General features: G+C 53.4%; 6 protein-coding genes across 6 annotated transcripts; 3 read left to right on the plus strand and 3 right to left on the minus strand.

Annotated features, from left to right (window-relative positions):
- Positions 1 to 2,353: 2,353 nt before the first annotated feature.
- J4E93_006608 (uncharacterized protein) lies at positions 2,354 to 3,106 on the plus strand (the record flags this gene model as incomplete). Its single annotated transcript, XM_049344520.1, has 1 exon — positions 2,354 to 3,106. The coding sequence occupies one exon, from the start codon at positions 2,354 to 2,356 to the stop codon at positions 3,104 to 3,106; it is 753 nt and encodes a 250-aa protein (XP_049198174.1).
- A 10,668-nt stretch (positions 3,107 to 13,774) lies between these two features.
- TVP18 (Golgi apparatus membrane protein tvp18) lies at positions 13,775 to 14,394 on the minus strand (the record flags this gene model as incomplete). Its single annotated transcript, XM_049344521.1, has 4 exons — positions 13,775 to 14,075; positions 14,129 to 14,221; positions 14,288 to 14,303; positions 14,358 to 14,394. 4 exons carry the CDS (start codon positions 14,392 to 14,394, stop codon positions 13,775 to 13,777), a joined length of 447 nt encoding a protein of 148 aa, XP_049198175.1.
- A 637-nt stretch (positions 14,395 to 15,031) lies between these two features.
- Positions 15,032 to 15,893, plus strand: J4E93_006610 (uncharacterized protein; the record flags this gene model as incomplete). The annotated part of the gene is made up of 3 exons (XM_049344522.1): positions 15,032 to 15,088; positions 15,178 to 15,491; positions 15,548 to 15,893. The coding sequence occupies 3 exons, from the start codon at positions 15,032 to 15,034 to the stop codon at positions 15,891 to 15,893; spliced, it is 717 nt and encodes a 238-aa protein (XP_049198176.1).
- A 251-nt stretch (positions 15,894 to 16,144) lies between these two features.
- On the minus strand, positions 16,145 to 16,754 carry J4E93_006611 (uncharacterized protein; the record flags this gene model as incomplete). The annotated part of the gene is made up of 2 exons (XM_049344523.1): positions 16,145 to 16,211; positions 16,264 to 16,754. 2 exons carry the CDS (start codon positions 16,752 to 16,754, stop codon positions 16,145 to 16,147), a joined length of 558 nt encoding a protein of 185 aa, XP_049198177.1.
- A 602-nt stretch (positions 16,755 to 17,356) lies between these two features.
- On the plus strand, positions 17,357 to 19,300 carry J4E93_006612 (uncharacterized protein; the record flags this gene model as incomplete). The annotated part of the gene is made up of 3 exons (XM_049344524.1): positions 17,357 to 17,566; positions 17,620 to 18,192; positions 18,242 to 19,300. 3 exons carry the CDS (start codon positions 17,357 to 17,359, stop codon positions 19,298 to 19,300), a joined length of 1,842 nt encoding a protein of 613 aa, XP_049198178.1.
- Positions 19,301 to 19,588: 288 nt separating this feature from the next.
- Positions 19,589 to 20,498, minus strand: J4E93_006613 (uncharacterized protein; the record flags this gene model as incomplete). The annotated part of the gene is made up of 2 exons (XM_049344525.1): positions 19,589 to 19,801; positions 19,854 to 20,498. 2 exons carry the CDS (start codon positions 20,496 to 20,498, stop codon positions 19,589 to 19,591), a joined length of 858 nt encoding a protein of 285 aa, XP_049198179.1.
- Positions 20,499 to 21,787: the final 1,289 nt, after the last annotated feature.

Consider the following 21,787-nt stretch of genomic DNA (forward strand, 5'->3'; position numbering starts at 1 on the left):
TCGGGCTCGTCGGGATAAAGACGCTGATAATGCACGCACACCGAGATCGTTATTTAGTGAGTGCTTTTCCGAAGGCTCGCGGACCAGAATTCTGCTAGGGGAGAGGGTGGTGAAGTCGATATTCCCGCAAGTGTGATGGTATATGCCGCAATTGAGTCTAAATAAATATGCCTCATTCGAAGGCACACCTAAAGCGGTAACGTTATAGCGTAGACCCGCGTCGACGTTAGGCTAAACGTTGTGAAGGACAAAGCGTGGCTGAGCAAGCTTTGGTCTGCGTGAGGCGTACACGTTTGCAACGCGTCGCGAAGTGAGCTATTGACGCGGGGTTGTGGTAGTTGCAAACGTGTGGTGGGTGAAGCTCTCTTGAAGCGCAATCTGGGCTTAGCCGGTAGTCGACTCATACTCTCTCAGTCGACGCGGAGTCGCATTGCAGCATTGCGTTGCTATGGCACCGCAGCATGCATATATGCCACCGCCAGATTGCCAGCGTTGGCGGTCTCCTGATCAGCCTCACACAGCTCAGCGGTGAAGTCGACCCGACGGAAACGTGTCGAACCGAGTCGTACCTTGATTGGGCCCATGTGAATCGGACGACTCAAGGGCAGCAAAGGGCTGTGCGTATGTAGATGAAGGTAGACGGTAAACGCAATTCGGTATGCGTAGCGACGGCTGAAAGCGCCACGAGATGCACTTTCCTCTTTCGGGATCGTTCGTCCTGGAAGCACGCCCTCACCGGAGCCGGAGTAGTGGAAAAGGGCGGAGCGGAGACGGATGCTATGAACGCACTGTTCACCGTTTTTTGTTTGTGCCTGACAATAAACGCACAGATGCCATAAACTCAATACCTTGGACAGTCGGGCTGTAGGAGCGCAAAAGTAATCAAACTGTTCAGCCATCAGGCATGACGACGGTGCAGAGTTGCTTGTCGCAAATTGACTGCCGACTGCCTCGGAGCACGCAATAGCGACGCTCCAGAGGAAAGCGCATGATCGTGTCATCAAATTATACTGGTTCATGCAGGGTCGTTAGCGGGTTTGTCAGAGAGTATTTTTCAGCATCTCTGACAAAGCCAGCTTGATCTACCAATGGCAGCGCGATGCAGCAAGCTGCAGGCGGGAGTTAGTAACAGGGAGTCGGAGACAAGCAGCATGCTCCTGGGCTTTGCTCGCAATTGATGCCCAGGTGTGATTGGTACCCTGGGTCATTTCACGATAGTTTGCTTGGGCGCGGGGGTCAGACTGAGTGACAGGTCCGCGTGGCCCGCCCAGCTAAACAGCGACGGGTCGCTTGTGACGACGCGGACGAAAGCTGTGAGGAAGCGAAAAGCCGATGTGCTAGGCAGCCGGAAAACCAAGGTTCCAAGGCGTCGGCCGAAGTGACGACTCTATACGACGGTACGAAGGGTACCGGACGTCAGCCTGTGTGGCTGAACTGCTGTCGTGAGCCTAACGTTGGTTTTGTCGCGCGGAGAGACTCGACGCCAGACCAACCTCGCGCAATGGAGGGATTAGTGACCCCTTAGGCGAGACGGTGGACACGTTTGACAGCCACAGATTCAGGGCTGACCGCTCTGCCTGTAAAGAGGTCCGTGGCTTAGCCCTGACGACAGCGCATCCTGGAACCGCAGGCAGCCAGGCAGCGCAGCTTCGCCCAAGCACCCTCTAGCTCGAACAACGCACCGCGAGGATATTAGCAGGGGAAACGCGAAAAGCGAAGAGCCCAAAAAGAAAAAACCCTGATGGCGCGATGTGGGCGGACGATGAGTGATGCAATGCATCGTGGGTTAGTAAACGCCGACGAGAGCGAGACCCCGATTATCCAGCGCCGTGGCATGTGAGCATGGGCAGACTGTATATCCGCGCAACGTCCGGCGTCCGCTTCGTAACGCCCGTATGTGCATGCGGGCGAAAGTCTCTACGACCGACCGGGCTGTATCGTAAGCCGCGCTAGCACCCCTGCAGTCGTGCCCAGGTGTGAATCATAGTGTGTTAGCTCACCGCATCCGTCCTTGCTCGGCCAAGAGCGGTGGAAACATGCCAATAATTCCGAGCACCCGTTATCCATCCTCCATGCGCCAGCGAAACATAAGAAACACGCCTGTCCTCGCTTCAGATTCCATCATCATCAGCTCACACACCAGTCCACTACTCCTCGGCGAATTATAACATCACTCGACAATCTTCAGTCGATCAACATTACATCACACATCTCGGAATCTAACTACGCTCGGATCACCTTCCCTCCATTGGCTGCTGCTTTAAGGTTTGTACCCTCGTTCTCGACAGTCATAAAACCAACCTGACTCACAATTTTTAGGCTCTCATATACTACTGCCTTATACACACCAAACATGCCTTCTTCATCACACCTCCGCATTCAAACTTCCTTCGAGCCCTTTACGGCTGAGACTACCCGCTCCCACTTCATCTCATCACCACCGCAAAAGAAGCAGAAGATGTCTCTCACCCAAACCTACTACATTGCTGCCTCTGCCCGCTCCAAGCTCGGCAAGGAGGCATGCAGGGCCGACCACAACCTCCGCCTCCTCGTTGGACACGCAAACCTCCTCGACAGCCTCATGGTCGAACTCCAAGACGCCGAACGCCAGCAAGAACAATGGTTCAACCAGACCATGGCCAAGGCCTCCAAGACTGAAGAGTCCCGACACATCCAATGGGCCGACAGCATCGCTGAGGAGGAAGAGGACGACGACTCCGAATCAGACTCTGAGTCCGAGAACGAGGACGACTTCGACATGATCGCACTCCCTCGCCGCATCGCTCAATCACCGGTTCAGATCAGCACAATGGAGGTGGACGAGGATGAGGATGACGAGGAGGAGTTCTACGACGACATGGAGGACGACTCAGAACTGGCTCTTACCCGGGTACCATCGCAATTACAGTCACCGCCCGAGCTCACCTACGAGGAAGAGTCCGACGACGAGTCTCCACCCACATCGCCCCCGCAAGCGTCCTTCAACTTCACCGAGAAAGAAGCCATGCTCACAACAACCTTCTACGACGCCAAACCACAATCACAAAACATCGAAGATCATCCGCTATTCATGGACACCACCGCTCCGCTCATCTCAAGTTATTAGGCCAGCACACCACCATGTTCCGACCTTTTGATTTTTGATCCAGCGTTTTCAGCGAGCGAGTCCTTTACAGCATAGCGTAGCATTTTCGAGCATTATATCCTCTGTTTTCTTTTATTGGCATATACCGCAGGGCGGTCGGGATCTTCACGGAGGATCTCACGAACAACTCTACTCAGAAATTATTGGATGGATACGGGATAGGAGGATTTGGGATATTGGTCTCGAGCGGTTCGACGTCTCCCGAAGGCAGTGGTCGAGACTCCCGCCATAGCTAGAAATTTCAATGATGATCATTACACCCACAAAAACCAATCTCCACGCTTTTCTCAGGTGATGCGCTGCTATCGCTGCAGGCTGCATGCTAATCGAGCCTTAGCAGGTCACAGGTACACTCGCCATGCATGACTGATGAACTGTCAACAGCACACGACACAGCAACAAACCCCACGCATTACAGTTTCCTGTCAACATGCCCAGTCACACATTTGGTGCTGGGAAATTCCTAGGGTTGACCGACTTTTGGCCAGTGCGTCAGACCCTGGCCCCTCGCATGCATCCCGCATAGGGCGGGCACTTCGCATCGCGGACGCGGCTGCTTTTCGCCGAGCGCGCCTTGCATGGCTGAGCGATCTGTCGTCGCAACGCTTGCCTGGTGAAAGTGCACTTCCGGTCAATCACCTTCGTGTCCCCGCATACACAGAGCAGGCGTTGCGAGATTGATTGCGTACACCGATCGCACCGCCCCACGCACCGTCGAGTGACCGTCCACGTCTGCCTGGGAAGATCTGGTGTGTATGCAAGGCATGCAGCCGCAAGCAGCCGGGTCAACTCGGCGTTTGGTTCTGCCCACGTCCGGAAAGTGTGCGCAGGCAGACAGGCTGCTCGGGGTTTGAGTGTATCCGATCGGACACAACAGGAGCTCGCGTAGGGACGGTCACGTTTGGTTCCGCTCGGGCGAAACGCGGGCACATGAGCCAGACTCGAGCGGATCATCTGGAAGCAGATTATCCGTCGCATACGGATATGCATCTCTGTTCGCACTCGCATCTTGATGCACTTGACAGCTGTAGGATGAGCGGTCTATGGCAATCTGCTGCGAAACCCACTCGTCGAGGGCTTCTGGACCGCGAAAGCTTTGATCTGAGCAAGGTCTCCCGTCTCCACACTGTCAGAAGTTGAAGACGGAAGTTACAGCGTCGATCTCTCCTTTTCCCCACGCTCCACTGCTGTCGCGGCGATACCGGCACTGACCCTCCACGATGCTCGTCTCGAAACGCTACCATGGCACGAGAGATGATCAAATCTCATATCAGACTCGGTACCAAACATCGAGTCAAAACATGTCCATGCCCTCAATCTCGAGGTTTCAACATTTCGTTCCGACATGGCGGTGGACGAAACGATTCAGACAGTTAATCTTCTCACAACCATCGACGATTTTGCTTTTACTAGGGACGGACTGCCTCAGTCACACCCGCTAGCTGGTGCTGCGCTGTGGTTCGCGAGGCCTAGTGAAACAGGTACGAATCTAGCTTGCGCGTAGCCCGCTCTACGCAATCCGCTCGAATGAAGCGAAACCCTGTTTCCAAGTTACGGAGCTTTCTTGCGATAACGTGTCATCTCGAACATTGCTGAGCTGGCATGCCAACTCAACTCCTTGGATGTTTCTGGGCCGCGTCGTGCCTAGCAACGCCTCACGTCCCAAACATGTGCCCTGTTCCTGAATGTTGTCCCGTCCAGGGAAGTCGGGGCTCAAACAGGGAAATGGGGCGCGCCTTAGGCAACCACGATCTGACGATCAGATCATCTATGCCAACATGGTCCGCGGTTACGCCGTGGTGGCTGCGCAACCAAGTAACACAATATTGTCACTGAAACCTACCTTGATCGCTATCATTAACAGTCTACGGGTGTTGCTGATGTCATACGCACATAACTTGGACACCACGCTGTGTGCCTCTCACTCAGCACGATATGCTGGTCATCATTTAACAATGGTGACTGAACGGTGAGTGAGTGAGGCTTTAGATGATCGTCAATAGTTCACCAATAAGAGCGAACCATGCTGCGATGTTGATCATCCGGGGCGGAGCGGACATATGTAGAAAGCCGGTGATAAGATAAGATAGATTGAGCCACATCATCAGCCACGTGCATGATCTGGCGAGCGGTCATGACCTCCGTATTTTCCCCCTCTCTCGCAAGTTTGCGATAACCGTTGCTTTTCTTCCGAGGTTACTTGCATCATCACTCCCTGATCGAGTTCTGGACTCATCTGCTTCGATAAGCTGGTTCACATGATGACGCTGTCAACGGTCAGGGCGGAACCAGGGTCTATGACATAGTCATGTCGAGCCGGACTCCTCGGACGCGCTCTCCTCGCGCGCCGGGGAGCGGAATCTTATCTTTCCATCTCGACAGATCGACAGCCTTACTGGATACGGCACATAGTATGCCGATCAGTCTCGTCACGACAGCAACGGCTTCCGCGGGTTGCCAAGCACTCCGTCGTACTTCGTATCTTTGTCCCAGATTGCAATCGCAAACCTATCTCGCACAGTTTCGAGATTTCGAAACAGAGTCTTCAACGGCCAAGTTGCCCGTCGGCTAACGCTTCCCTTCTCAGCGCACGCAACGTATCCAGAAGCGGACGTACGTCCGGATCCGCTCGAGAACCTCGCGCCGACCCGCACCGAGGCAGCACATGTTGTGCAGGAAGCTTCTAGCAGCTAGCACGGAACAAAGGAGCCCTGGAGTCGTTTGGCCAAATTCAACGGCCACAGGAAGAGAATTTGACGGAAAGAAAAGGCATGGCAGATGGCGACTACCATCCAGGTAGATCCCAGTTCCCGAGGTCAACGCATTCCCCTCATACCAGCACGTGTTCTGTGAGTTTGCCCATGGAGAATTTTCTGCCTAGTATGCCCGGTACACCAGCACCAGTGGACAAGGAACTTCTTACACAAATCTACGAAGATCCACGAAGGAAAAACTTTTTTTGCGTGTGTGCGAGTACCGAAATCTGCACTTAGCGTACTGTGTAGGTGTCACGCCATGGTCGGGGCTAGCACCTCGGGAGGCTGGTACCTGGATGTTAGCCTCGTCCGAGCCTCGGGTGGTGTACACCGCATCATCGTGACATTTCTGCGTTGGTGTTGAGGCGCGTGCATGCCGTGGTGTGGGTCGTTCTGCGGCAGCATGTGGCCGCGGCAATGCGTAGGTAGTACGCGCACACTACGCTTGGGGAAATTTGGATACGCAGCGTGGTTTCCTGTTGCTGCTGTAAAGCGGCGCGGGATTCAGGGTCTTGCAGAAGTTTCTTCTAGCAGCTTATTCATACTTTCGTATTCTTCTCGAATGGTCGGTAGTATGGTCTGGTACGCTTCGGCTTTACCGACATGAAGCCACTGTGGCGCCTTGATCAAGATAAGGCGTTGTTGAGGTCAAGCTCAGCTGGTCTTCACGGCAAACACCGTCTCTAGGGGACTATTTCGAGCTGAAGAGCAAATATTAGCATTGCCTGCTTGGAGAATAGTCTTCCAACCTGCTTTTGAGCCCATTTATAGCGGAATCGGATGTTTCAGGTACGCGCAGGTTCCGGGAACATATTTGATATGGTGGAAGTTATGGACCAACGCTGCCAATTTGATCACTATATCTTGTTTATCTGGCATAAAGTTGAAGACTGTGTTTCTTTACAAATACCTCTTTTTCCGACACATGCTGCGCTAACCGGTCTGCTAATAGATCATGCGCATACTGTACGATGCTTATATATGTACTCTTATAAAGGCTAGCAGTGGCTCATGAACAGTCTGATTCAGGTTATCTGGAAATCGGTATGCAGTGAAGACGAAGTCTTGGGCAAGACCGACATTGTCATTTGTACAGCGGGCCTTCTCACCACACCTGTGCACCTACCGGATAGAACAACGATGGTAGGATTTGATGCTAGTGTACAATGATTTCGTGACAGCACACATTCGAAATTGTATTCTCGAGATATTGGTCCAACGAAGGGCTTGTACTTTAGTATGCAGTTTTACAGCGACGTACATTGGGCAGAGAAGAATAGCCTTGGTCTAAAACAACGGCATATCCAGACATACGTAGGCTATGACATGTGGAAACAAGTATGTCGCAGTTAGGAAGCTACAGATGTGCGATGGCTGTAGTGGCTGGAGGCCCTTATGCCTTTTTTCAATAGTTACAGTCACTAGTTACAAAAGGAAGTGACTGCAATGAAACACGTAGCTTAGACGGCGGTGGAATTATGTCCAAAGAAGCCGCAGCATGACTTGGTAGTGGAGCCACTGGAATTGTTTTCTATTACAACTGACAAGGAACTAGCTACACCACGTAGAGACAGTACAATGATATCTCCGGCTCCGACTTGTCAGATGAAAAGAAGGTAACAAGCTTGCCCTTGTATCCCATTTCGAGCGCGTGAAATAACAATGTAGGTGAGCTATGTAGGTCTGGGATACTAAACCCAACACACCAAGATCGATTACAAGTCTTCTTCCGTCCAAGTAAATCCTATCAATGCATCAATCAATCACGCATACTTATCCCATGGTGCCGGTTCCCGTCTGTTCATGAACCTCCGAAATTCGTAGTCTATCCTGGCCTGACTCATCCCCGGTGGTTCAGGGCGATCGTCGTATAAATCGCTCTCAGACATATCGTCCCATGTACGAAGGCATCTTTCGCATCCGCATTCGCTGCCGTTGCTGTAGTTTCTGCAATACAGGTCGTCGCTTTCATGACTCCATTCTTCTTCGCTGCCGGTGTTTTCTTCGTCTTCTTCTTCGTCGTCTTCTTCATCTTCTTCAGAGTCTGATTCTTCAGTAGCGTCGCTTCCCGAGTCATGTTCATCGGTGTCCTCTTGTATACAGGACATCATTAGCCTTCCCGGTTTCATCAGCCTTCCCACCTGGCCCATGAGGAATGTAGTATTCCATTCCATCCTCGCATACCCATTACCCAAGAACCATATTTTCAGATCGCTCCCAGTGTACCTTAGGCTCACGATCACGGGGTCTAAGCTTGCATATTCTGGTCTCTCAAAGGGATAACTCGTAGCTATACCAGGTGAGGCGCTTTGCTTCATCCAGAATTGGTCCACCACCATTTGCTGCTTTGTGGTCTTCACACCCGGTGCTTTTTTCTGGAATACGAGCATTCGTCCATCCTCGGGATTAATCCAACAGTGGTCCGGGCCAATGTATTGCTCCCAATACTCGCGGCAGGCTACATGCCATCTCGTGTGGCCAAGGCTCCCAATCGGTATCTGCTCGCCGGCCTCCAGACGTGGGGTGACCTGCTCCAGCCATTTGTCTACCTCCGCTTCGCGTTGTATGTCTTCTTCCAGGATTTTCGCCTTGAAGGCATCGTGTGCTCTGTCGTCGTGGGGTATTGTACAGAGTTCCAAGTTTTGTTGATCGCGCACCCTGCCACTCGTATGTCTTGATGAATCCTTGATGGGGAGGTTGAAATCTTTGAAATGCAAAGTATTGGTACGCTTGTCAGTGGCTGCTGTTGTGCCATGTTGGTCGTCGTGTGGCCGCTTTCTCTTCAGGCGCCCAGGGTCGTTCGCAGGCTTGCAGGAGGACGTTGTGTGAGGCTCTGTCATATCTGGAGAGTGGACGGAAGGGATGGTAGTTTGAGTGAATGAGTGTTTGATGATGGTCTGCGAGCCATACATAGATTGTCTTGAAGCTTGGACGACGTTCCTGACCGCTGATTAGTCAGTACAGAATAGCCGATATTAGCAAGCCTCGGAGCGACAACACAGATAAGCAACACAACACATTTAAAAGTTTGCCTATCGCGCCGACAAGATCAAATGGGCTTCAGTATGGGTGCTCGTGCCAAAAATAATTTGTATCACGTATCACTAGCACATAACAACGTCGCTATCACCTTGCACATCAAGGCATACAGTCGCAACATACAACTGAATCTTGGAAGCGTATTCTGAAAATGGATTGGAAAATATCTACGTGCACCCTAGTACTGAGAATGTGTAGCAATACAGCCCATCCTACCACTCAACTCGATCTTTTTGTAGTACCGCTTAACAAGCAAGAGTCTACAAGGAACTCTCACCCTCCTTCAGCGAGGTAGATTCATCAACCTTCTTCTCCTCAGTGGAAACACCGACGGGCTTGTCCTGAGATTGCTTTTGCTCCAAAGGTGCACCCTTCACATCAGCCTCGTTGTCTAGGTCCGGACCAGAACCAGGGAATGCACCGGGCGCATCGGTAGAACCGGGTGCAGTCTTGGAGACTAAGGGTTCTTCTGGCGAGAGGGCAGATGATACCTTGGAAGCAACTGATCCGAACGCTTCCGACACTTGAGAAGTGTCCTGCTCAAGAGTTGATGGAGCTTTCTCCTTGACCGCTTCGGTCACAGAAGCAGGTTCACTCTCGTCCTTTGACGTAGTCTGTGCAAGCTCGGGCTCTTTTGGCTCTGCTGCAACATTCCGACCCGCTTCACCCTCAGTGAGAGTAGGTTCGGCCGTCTTGGTCGAAGCACTCAGTGACTGTTGAATCTGGGCTGCCATCTTTGCAGCAGGCACCTCGAGATTACCATCGTGTCCAAAACTCCAGACGTGTGTCACAGGGCCGAAACTCAACGACTGCCTTGGTACAGCAACTTCAGCAGTAACAGTAGCGGCAGCAGCGGGTGACGGAGATGCAGCAGGCTTCCTCCGTTGCGGACCCTTGGCCCTACCCTTGCGAGCATCTGGAAGTGGTGCTGTTTCCCTTTGCGCCTCTTCTTCTTCTTCGGGTTCACGGACCTTAGGCGGTGGATGAGGGCCAACTCCAAGTTTGCTGTTGAGGTCTTTCAGGAAACCAGCCTGGAGAGCCGCAATCTTCGAGCCAGCAGGTCGGGCGGGAACGGGCGGTTTCGCCTTCGTCTGGGGAGAGTCGTTCTCGCCGGTCTGTGAGTCGACAGTTGGAATCTTCTCCGCAGAGCCAGTAGATGGCTTGCTTGGGCGTGCAGGTATCTGTGGCTTCGGTCGGTCTGGAATAATGGGTGCTTTCTTATCATCGGCAGATGGTTCCCTCTTGGCTGGTCGTGCCGGAATACTGGGGCGAGCCGGCACCGGGGGCTTTTGGTCGATTGGGGAGTCGTCGGCATACTCATTCGTATCCTCCATCTGAGGTGTGCTGACAGTAGTCTCGTATAATCCGTGGGATGGCGCATCCTCCCAGATATCTTGACTTGGGAAGCGTTGCTGCATTCCAGGGCGGCCCATGGTCTCGTCACGTACTTTCCCGAGGATCTTGTTGTCTGCGGCGAACTGTCTAGTGTGGTCGGGGAGGAAAGACTTCTGATCTTCCTTGTTGATCTGGGTCTTACGCTGCTCTTCGGTGTTCGGGTCTTCAAAAACCTTCGCAGGACTCACGCTATCGTTACCACCAGCAGTCTTTGGCTCTTCCGGCTCTTGAGGAGTATCCACAGTAGTTTCGAGCTGTAAACTGCCGGGGGTATCCTCCCACACATCTTGACTGGGAAAATGGTGTCGGGCGACACTGGGACGCTTGAGCTTGTCGACCTGAGATTTGGGCTTCTTGGTGTCCTCCTCATCCTCCGGAAACAGGGGCTCATACTCCTTGTGCGACTCTAGTGGAGTACTGCCACGATCGTATTGGGCTGGGCTGGGAATAACACGTTGCTGCTGGGTGCTGTTGTTCCGACTCGAGCTTCTGCTGTGCGTGCGCGGCTTTGTGACATATTGCGGGTTGCCATCTTCATTGAGCGTGTATTCGTTGCCATGGCGCTCCATTTCAGGCGATACAGCAGGCTGTCTCCATTCGGCGTCTGGGTGTTTCTTCAGCTCATCGGAAGCTAGAATGGGCGTGCCATATCCGCGCTCAGTAACCCATCCACCTTTCTCAGCTGTGTTTCCGCCCTCGGGGCCAAGGTCTTCGGTTGGTGGGTCGTAGCCTCCGCCATGAACCTTGCTGGAGCGATGCGCAGGAGGGTCGATATGGATGACCTCGCCTTTGTCATTGACCTCTTGGCCAGCTTCGTTACGGAGGGGTGAGTCGACGTAGCCGCCCTTGATTGAAGCAGGGCGACCCGATGATTGTGGTCGAGGAGAGGCCATGCGCGAAGCATATTCCTCTGTGGCCCTGTAGCCAATCTGTTCGTCGGGTGTACTGACTGCATCCCGACTCGTACCTGTAGAATATGATCAGCAACAGCTGATGAATATCGAAGCCGCAATTGACTTACCCATCCCAACATCCTGAGCCCTAGTGTGTACCAGCTTGTCGAGGTTATCGGCACGCCAGTGGTAATCCTTCCTGTTCTCCTGGATGTGAGGACCGTACTCGCCGGCCTTCTCGCGCTTCAGATCGTCCGGGTGCTTTTCGTACCACTTCTGCTCAAAGTCGTCTGTTGAGATCTTGCCGTGGCCGTGCATGCCGTAGCTACCAGGAGGCCCGTGGAAGATTTCACGGCCGCTCTTGGTGCGCCCGTGATGGCGACCACCGGCCTTCTGGTGGAAACCTATTCCTTGCGCTCCGGGCTGTTGCGCGTAGGGCGAAGGGCTGGGGGCTTGAACGTCACCAGCATTTCGGAACATGGGTACCTGAACACCAATTTCAGGAATGCCATGCTCGTCCTTGTCGTTGTAGAGCGAGCTGGGGCGCGATCCAGCGGAAGATCCTGAACGTCCAGTCTTGGCCTGAGAGACCCTATCGTCAACGGACAGCTGCGAGCCGACGCCAGCTGCGAGCGCTGTCTGTGAATCGGTCCGCGTCACCGCCTGGATCCTACTTTTGGCGGTTGAGCTCGGGACCGAGGCTGTAGGAGCATGCAGAGGCAAGTCTCCTGCCACGTTCTTCATATGTTGTGGAGAGCCGCCCTGGTTCTCTGGTGTGAGAGTCTTGGACAGGTCTTCGAAGCTGGCGTATTCATTGCCTTCTTCTCCAAGGGAGGGCATGGACACGCTTGGTGGGCGGGAGGGCAGATCGGTGCTGAGGCGACCGCCCTCTCTAGGCGGTCCACCGTGTACGTAGGTCGGGTCGTTGAGCGGGGAGCGGGCGTATCTGTCTCCAGCGGGAGAGACGGAGCGTTCGACACCGCGCTTCGGGCGTGGGGGGATCTTGGGGACATCCATATGGGTACCCTGCGCAGGAGAAGAGCTGTTCTGGGCCCGCGCTGGGCGTGGAGGTATTGTTGGTGGAGCACTCATTGCTTCTGTGTCGGTTGCTCGGCGGGGATGTGGGGTGTAGGTGCGGTTGAAACTACAAGTCGTTCAATGTCAGTGACAGGTCCCAGCCATTGAATGATGGCGATGTGCAGCGTGAGCGAGCTGAGAAAAGTGCTCAGGTCTGGCTCGGGCAGTTTCCTGCACGTCAGGCCAATAAGCGCGGCTGCGACTTGAGAGCCCAATGATGCTGCACAAAGCGGATGTGCTGTACTGACCTCGGAGTCCGCAATTCAAGTGGAGACTAGAAGTGAGGCTGGCAAGAGGGGCAGGTAGCTTGGTGGGATACAGCCAAAATGGCGCAAATGAATCGGTCCTGGAAGCTGGGATGGCGCACTTATGTAGCAGAGTCGGAGAGCTCCAGGGCCTGCGACCCGCATTATGGCGTATGGGCCTGCACGCGGCCATCATCGTCACCCCCACAACCTGCATAGGTACCTACCACACGTTGTTTGACTGTTTTCTTACATGGTCCAGTCGTTGTTGCCACACATGCAATTGTTGTAGTGGAGATGTTCGACACGTCCACGTCAACTGCGCTGTTGACAGATGCATTGAATCCATGTCCCACATGCTGGCTGACGCTATCCTAGATTGGGAGCTATGCGACCGCATCAACGTGTTTCGCAGCCCGGGACGTCCAACATTGATCAAGACTTGCACAAGTCACATTGAAAAGCTCAGCGCATCACATGTGCATTGTTTGACTTGCATCCATCAGCTGCGCTGGGTGCGGCAGGGTGGCAGGATCTTCAACGCCTCGCAAGCTCCGGCACGTTAGCGTTCCCCGCGCCGAACAAGTGTGGTTCCTGGCGAGATTCTGGCAGCCAGTTATCGTCATCCTAAAAGCGAGCAGGTGCCAGGCCAAGTTTGGCGTTTCCGCTGTCGTGGTCTGACACTGCCTGTGCTTGTCACGGCTTTTCCAGCAACGATAGAGTCAAACTCGAATGGTTGCTGAGCAGACGACTGCTGCACTCTCTTGAATGTACGCTTAAGAAAATGTCACCCAAAGCTTCTAGAACATCGTCATAGGGACTCATGTGGGCCCTGCGCTCGTCTCCATCGATCAATATCTGTGTATAATTACGTAGGTGCCCCCACACAGCAAGATGACATCGTACACGACAAATGCACAATTGTCACGGGAACGCGATGAGTACGGAGAAAGCACGTCGCATTTAACCGCCTAGCAGTTTGGCCGAGCACTTCCATATCCAAGAGGCTCTCGTACAAAACATGGCCCCAGAACGCCCAGCTGCAGAATGATGCTACAAAGAAGTCAAATCATCTCCTGTAATCGCTTTCCAATCGGCTAAGCTCATCATCTCCGTCCTTGTGATATCAATCGGCTCGTCCGTCGGCCCTTCTTTCTATACGCGTGTCGTTCGTTCGGAATCGTCGCACATGGCTGTTGCTTGCTGCCTAGTTCTGCTCCCGCCCTATATAATCATCTGGGCAACTCCCTGCCCACCAAGCGTCTTGCTGCCCTGGAATTGCTGACCCTTGAAACCAGCAAGCGCATAGAAGACGGCTGCGAGCAGAAGGAAGACGGCCGCGACGATCAGACTTGTAGCCCGGGCAGCGATGCTGGCCCATTGTATGGCGCTCATCGCCGCGTAGATGGCCGCGCGCATATAGTTGGAGCTGAATTTGCGAATAAAGGTGTCGAACTTGGGTGAAGTCGGGCAGATGCGGAGGAGCAGCGGTATTTCGATGAAGATGATGATGAAGGAGCATACTCTGTGAACTGATTAGCCGTATTCCCAGCGAAGATACGGGCGCGGAGAACGTACAAGCACACGATACTAAACGCGATGACCCAGTTGGCGTTGAAGATGTTGGCGATGCCCAGCGCAAAGCAGAGGACTATACACAGTACTCCGGTCCTGCCGAAGAGTTAGTATGACATGCTGCAAGCCGTGGACGTGTGCATAGCAGCTGGCGTGACTGACCATTGTCCGTAGATACCTGCAAAGATGCCATGTCAGCAATAAGTTACAGGTCAAGCAGCGGGTGTCTTACTGAAATTCCTCGACTTGAACTCTTCTGCGAGCGTCATTTTCGCGGTGTGATTGACTGCGGTATGCTTCTAGCTTTTCGAGGTGATGCGCAAAGTGGTGGTTTGGCGATGTGTAGATTGCGGTTCCGGTAGCTTTGTTGCTGGCGCGGGCTGAATGAAGCTCTGGCACAAAGTATCAGGCGAGGTTTGATATCCTTTGTTGGAATGCCGTGCGCCGCGTTGGTGTACGTTGCGCTGCGTAATGTGATTGTGGCTGTGCAGTGAATCGGATTGGGTCGAGTGAATGTTGGTCGGTGCCTGGCGTTGCGATGGCAATGGCTGCGTTGCGTGCTTCTTGGTAGCTCAGCCCTCGGTCGGATCGCGGCTTCCACGTCTACGTAAACTACGCGCTAGTGCTTGCCGAAACCGTCTTGGGCCGGCACTCTGCGCCTGAGAACTCGGACCTGCACCTTCAGTTTCAGAACATTGTGTATGGCCGCGACTGCCTCACCTTGGGATGACTGGAATTTGGAAGGCGAAGGAATTATGGACGCCTCTCGTGCTTGCGTCGGCCGCGCTCGGGCTGGCGCTTTACTACCTACATGCCCAGCAAACAGCCACTTTGACAACTGCGGACCCTGCGCAGGTGAATACAGAACCGTGCCAAGACGACGAAGCGATTCACGTACCAGACGCCATGGATCCGAAGGAGAGAGCGTATCATGAAGGCTTCATGCGAGAGGCTATTGCCATGGTGAGTCACGTCCTTCGCTTTGTACATATTCAGCTATCTGCTGAGTTTACTACCTGTTTGATCCTCATGCTGACTCATCATCACTGCAGGCTGAACTTGCACTCAAGAGCGATGAGACCCCCGTCGGCTGTGTCTTCGTCAAGGACGGCGAGGTCATTGGACGAGGCATGAACGAGACAAATCGGACCCTGAACGGTACCCGCCACGCCGAGTTCGTCGCCATCGCTGGCATCTTGTCAAAGCACCCCATCAGTATCCTCAACGAGACGGACCTCTATGTCACCGTTGAGCCATGCGTCATGTGCGCGTCCATGCTGCGCCAGTATGGCATTCGAGCCGTCTACTTCGGATGCTGGAACGAGCGTTTTGGCGGCACTGGAGGTGTGCTGAACATTCACTCTGAGTACGCATCCTTCTTTCCTTACAAATGCATGCATTGCAAGTACTGACTTCAAACAGTGCCAGCGTCGACAAGCCCTATCCAGTCACCGGCGGCATCTTCCGAGAGGAAGCAATCATGTTGCTCCGGAAATTCTACGTCCAAGAGAACGAAAAGGCCCCCGAGCCCAAACAGAAGAAGACGAGGGAGCTGAAGACAGAGATCCTGCCCATGGACGTTCACCAGCCCAAGTCGACCCCGTCACCTGCTATTCGTGCTCCGGCTAATGCGACCTCGACCGGATCCATCCCGACACTGTCTTCTTTGAGCGCATCCGCCGCCGCTGCAGCTGTCGCGGTCCCCAAGACTGTGTTTCCCACGCCCGGCCAGGCTCGACCCAGTTCTGCCAGCACAGCTCTTGCTTGAAACACTTACGATGAATGCATACTTATACCCAACCATAGACGCTAGGATGAAGGAGAGAAACCGAATGTATAATACCTTATGACCTTTTACCTCAATAAAAACTTGTTGTTCACCTGTACACGGGATTGATTTGAGATGGCTGAGTACAATACCTGCATTGTGATTTCGAAAGAAAGCAGGAACGTCAATAGATGGTTGGTACTGGGTTTGGTATTGAAACGGGATCAGGGAGGCTTTTATCCACCTGTATCTTATTTCTCTCCTCCGCCACCTGCAACCAACTGCACCACCATGAAGAGAGCAATGGCCCACCAGTATCTGTATAATAATCAGCATAACCTCTGATAATGAACCTTGTTCCACTACGTACTTTTGCAAGAAGGTCTTCTCCGGCTCTTTTCCATCGAGCTTCCCCTCCGCATTGAGTACGATGGGCTTGTTCAAAACTGGCTTTGGCCCGACATTCCTTTTCTTTATCTCCACCTCCACTTCATCTCCGCTGCCCTTCGCGCTTGTTCCGAATCCAATGTGGAAAGGCTCCCCCTTCTCATCAACGTGAATGATGAACTTCTTGTGGTATTGGTCGGAGAAACTGGCCGCAGACATGACAATGCCTCGCCAGGATCCAGACTTAGGATCGGTGAGACCAACGCGAAGAAGGTGATCAGAGGCATAGGAGCCTGTGGGTGGTGTAAAGGAGGCTAAAGTGCCAACGGGTTGGTCTGCATCGTATTCGATCTGCGCAAGCGGAATCGGCGAGGGGATGACGGCGCTGTCACCTGAGGCTGGGACGGAGGAGACGTAGAGCGTGACCGACGATGCGACCGCAAATGGCAGCAGTAGAAGTCTTGACAGTAGCATCTTGGCGCGATGGTGCGGTCTGTTGCTATCTGTACCAATGCAATGGTGTTGGCAACGGGAGCTGGCTAGCCGCCCGAGAGCAACGGCGAATTGTATCACCGATGGACATTCACTCAAGCGAGCCGTGCTTCCACAACCCCTCCTCCTCAAACCATATCTCCTGAGACTTACATACGGTGAAATAATCCTGCGCCTCCGCTTGATCCGGAATCGCACCGATAGCCATGACCAGCTGTGATCCAAGACCTCAACTTGCTTTGCGTGGCGTTGCCTGACCAGCCAACATTGGCCCAACAGCATCCGGTATGCCTGAAAAGGTGGATCCGGTGCTCACGATGCCCACAATTCTCAGTCTGATCTGTGAGCAGATCGACGCTCAGGCTCGAGACGACCCTGACGACTGGTAGCCCGATTGCACAGAAGGCTGGGGTTGCTGCCCCACCCCCACCATACTAGAGCTCCCCAGAGCTCTTATGAGCTCATCCCGCATTGACAGCTGTGTTGTAGCTCAACATTATTTCTCGCGTCCTCGGGCTTTCGACTAGCTTTTCTTCAATTCAAAATACCACACTTCTCTCACTTTCCCATACTCACACGCAGCAATGTCGATTCCTTTCCGCCAGACCCAGCGCAAGCAGTCGCGTCAACTGTCAACAGATCCCCGCAATGAGCTCCACCCTCAAGTCGACCACTACATCGGTATCGATGTTGGTACCGGTAGTGCTAGAGCCTGTATCATGAATGATCAGGGAGACATTGTTGGACTGGCCTCAGAGAACATTGGCCTATGGCAACCACAGACTGGCTATTATGTACTTAACCCGCAACAGGCAAATTGCGAGAACCAAAACTAAAGTGAACCCAGGAACAATCCACAACAGACATCTGGCGATGCATCTGCTCCTCAGTCCGCCGAGCCATGGATCAGCACAACATCGACTCAAGCACTATCCGTGGTATCGGTTTCGATGCGACCTGCTCGCTCGCAGTATTCAGAGACGACACAGATGAGCCTGTCGCCGTCACTGGACCGAATTTTGACAACAAGGACGGCAACGACCGCAACGTCATTCTGTGGCTCGACCACCGACCTGTCGAGGAAACAAACAAGATCAACGCTACCAAGCACAACCTGCTTCGCTACGTCGGAGGCAAGATGTCCATCGAGATGGAGATCCCCAAGGTATTGTGGCTGAAGAACAACATGCCGAAGGAGCTCTTCGATCGTTGCAAGTTCTACGATCTGACTGATGCTCTCACACATCTGGCTACTGGCAGTGAGAGCAGAAGCTACTGCAGTGTGGTCTGCAAGCAGGGCTTTGTACCAGTAGGAGTCGATGGTAGTGTCAAGGGCTGGCAGGAAGACTTCCTCAAGGAGATTGGCCTCGAAGATCTATGCGAAGACAACTTCAAGCGCATGGGAGGCGTTGACAATGTGGTTTGTCCTTCGCTACTATTCTTGACGGTCCCGGCTAACATGCACACAGAACGGACGCTACCTCACTGCGGGCGAGCTCGTCGGCACACTCAGCGAGAAGGCTGCACAGGAGATGGGTCTGCAACCTGGTATTGCAGTCGGAAGTGGAGTCATCGACGCCTACGCTGGCTGGATCGGTACCGTTGGCGCCAAAGTCAAGCTGGATGGGGATACTCTTGACATGGACCAGCCAAAGAACGATGTTTCGCAAGCCTTCACGCGCCTTGCAGCCGTAGCTGGAACGTCGACCTGCCACCTTGCCATGTCACGCGAGCCTGTCTTCGTCGACGGTGTCTGGGGCCCATACAGAGACGTCCTACTACCAGACTACTGGATGGCAGAAGGAGGACAAAGTGCGACAGGTGAACTGCTCAAGCATGTTATTGAGACACACCCTGCTTTCAACGAAGCCGTGTCTGTCGCTGAAACATACAACACCAACATTTACGACTACCTCAACGAACACCTCCGCGAGATGGCGGACGCCGAGAAAGCCCCACACATCGCCTGGCTTGGACGCCACTTCTTCTTCTATGGTGACCTCTTTGGCAACCGCTCCCCTATCGCCGACCCCAACATGAAGGGATCTGTCATCGGTCTGAGCTCCGACAAGAGCCTCGACGGCCTGGCACTCTACTACTACGCGACCATGGAGTTCATTGCCCTTCAGACACACCAGATTGTTTCTGCCATGAACGCCTCCGGCCACGTCATCTCTTCCATCTTCATGTCCGGTTCACAGTGCCAGAACAGTCTGCTGATGCAGCTCATGGCCACTGCGTGCGACATGCCGGTCCTGATTCCGCGATACGTACACGCAGCCGTGGTGCACGGTGCGGCTATGCTTGGAGCAAAGGCGGCCAGTACCGACAAGGACGGAAACAGCGAGCCACTCTGGGACATCATGGACAGACTGAGCAAGCCTGGTAAGACTGTGAAGCCACTAGCTGACAAGACGGTCAAGAAGCTGTTGGACGCCAAATACAAGGTGTTCTTGGAGCAGTGTGAGGGCCAGCAGAGGTACAGGAAGGAGGTTGATGCCGCCATTGAAGGATGGACTAGCAAGTAAATGTCACAAGCGATAGTAGTCAAGGACACGACGATGAAGGGGATGATATCCATCATTAATTAGAAATTTATTCTTGCCACAAGACACTTGCCGAGGAGATCGTTGGTGCATGTTGTGTTTATAACCACCCAACTCCCCGCTTATGCCATCGGATATGGAAACTGCATGGCTTCTCCGAGTGTTGTAAGTCTTGAAACCCGGCTGCATGCAGCCTGCTCGTTGCTATCGTCTGTAAAAGGGTATATCGTACAGGGGAAATTGAAGAAGATGTGTGCCGGCAGTTGAGATCTAGTATCGTCGGCGGGGTCCACGTGGTGGTTCTCTGCGACTAGCGTCGTTGAAGCCGTATCGTCCATCTTGGAAGCTACCAGCGCGTGCGTCTGCACCGGTGTCGATGTCCATGTCATCCATGGACTGCGTAAGGCGGGCAGGCGGCGCTCGAGCGACGTGGGTGCTTGCGGGAACGTCCTTCATGTAGACGTAGAGGAGTCTGCCATCAGCCTGTTGATGGAATTAGTTTTAGTCCAACGAAGAAGCTCGCCGGAACACTGACCTTCTGGTTGTTGAACGTCGCGATAACATTCTCGGCGCCCTCCCTGCTCACAAACTGCAGCTCGACCATGACCGTCGGGCTGGAAGACAAGAGTCTGCATGCCAGCGTCTCTCCTCCGATCGGGGTCATGACAGCCTCGATATCAGCGGCCGTTGTTCCAGGTGCAAAGTTACTAGCAATGACGGTACACGGTCCGCCCGTCGCGGCACCTCGAATGCTAATGCCCGGTGCAGCGTCATTGCTGCGTGTAGCCGCACCGCGACCAAGGACCGGAGCGAATTTGGTGTAAGCCTTGCTGTTGCGCTCGATCTGCGATGCTGACGCCGTCCGAGCGAGGTTGTTCCTATTGTTGGCGGCACCGCGGGGGTTGTTCAGCTTGTGCAGATCGTGTTGCCATTTTCCGTCGACGTTGCCGGCTGGCTTCGCGCTCGCTGATCGCTTCTGGACGCCAGCACCACCGTTTATCCGACTGAGCAGCGATGGCTTTTCAGATTCAACTCGCGCCCGGCCGCCGGCGCCTGGTGCATTCGCTTTCCGGCCTCGGCTGCCAGCTCCGAGGAACTGTTGCGCGAGGGCTTCATTCTTCTTCTTCTCGCGGGTCTGCTTGACGAAACTCTCGAAAGACGCGGTGGTTGAGGCGACCATGTTGAGCGAAGGTGGAAATGGAGAGTAGTGGTGGTGGTCTGGTATGGAGTGGAAGCGCGTAAGTGTCGGCCTAAGGACAACCAGCGAGCGCGTCTACGAGAACCTTGACCCGCTTGGATCGAAGCTCGGGCCACGACCCGCCCGGCGAAACGAAACACCGCCGCGAAAAGTTCCCGTACAAAACTTGAGCCTGCAGCTTCTCTCTCTCACTCCAACAACGCGCCCAACTTTTGGTAAGTCAAAACACCCGCTCTCTCTTTGTTTTCTGTTGCTATCATGATGAACACTTGTGTCGCCCCTATCATACATTCTATGGTGATCCGACCACTCAAGCCAAACGAGAATACTGATCTTTCGCAACATCTACCAATTTGTTACCAGAAGTTTTTCAGGACATCAGCTAACAAATTATAAAGGTCTCAATGTTCTCAGTCATAATGTGACTACGCGATCATGATGCGCTATCAAATGCGCCGCAGCCGTCTTGCGGTCCGTAGCTCCACGAAGCCTTCCGTTCATCGCATATCCTCTCCGTCCGTTGGTTACAAGCGATAGCAGACCTCGACATGATATGGTCGAGACGGCAAGGCTTCGTGGGCTGCGATAGAGTTTGAAAGGTTAGACTACACCCCCATACCCCAAGCACCCATCCTTAGATGATGAGCAACAAATGTATTATCAAATACCGACCACTTCGTGGGGAATAAACTAGTTCGATTACCTGAATATCTTTCCACCCTCGAGCCTTCGTCAAAACGTCTTCTTTTGGAACCGTTACTGACATTGCTCTAGGTATGCACTAGATTGAAAGCTCACTTGACACAGCTACCAGCTCTCATTTAAAAGGTACATGATCCATCTTCTCTTCCTTCCCTTTGCAATGATGAACACCAATTCATGCTAACTCAGACGGGGTTCGCCTCACTGATTGAAAAAACATTCGAGACTTTTCATCTTTCGGCTGATTGCTCTCTTACCTGCATCTTTGTTCAGAATCACAGTTTACGTCCTATGCTAACTGTCAACCTCAGATCACTCAGTTTCGATACGATCTATGGCAACTGCTCCTCTTTCGACCGAACAAGTGGCATCAACACGAGATGGATGAGATCGAGGCAGTTTTCGGTGATATGACTGGAGGTCAGCTTGTCCGGTCGATAGACGTTCGTCGACACGTATATAGCTACATAGGTCCATCACTTTCAACAAATACGAAAGACTCACTATTGCAAATCTTCCATGTGATCATGCAAACTGTACGCTGACGTGAGGTTTCTGCAAGCTGTTCA

This window comes from Alternaria ventricosa (genome assembly GCF_023758065.1).
Source record: "Alternaria ventricosa strain BMP 2768 chromosome Unknown scaffold_11, whole genome shotgun sequence".
In the NCBI taxonomy this organism is placed as follows: Eukaryota; Fungi; Ascomycota; class Dothideomycetes; order Pleosporales; family Pleosporaceae; genus Alternaria; species Alternaria ventricosa.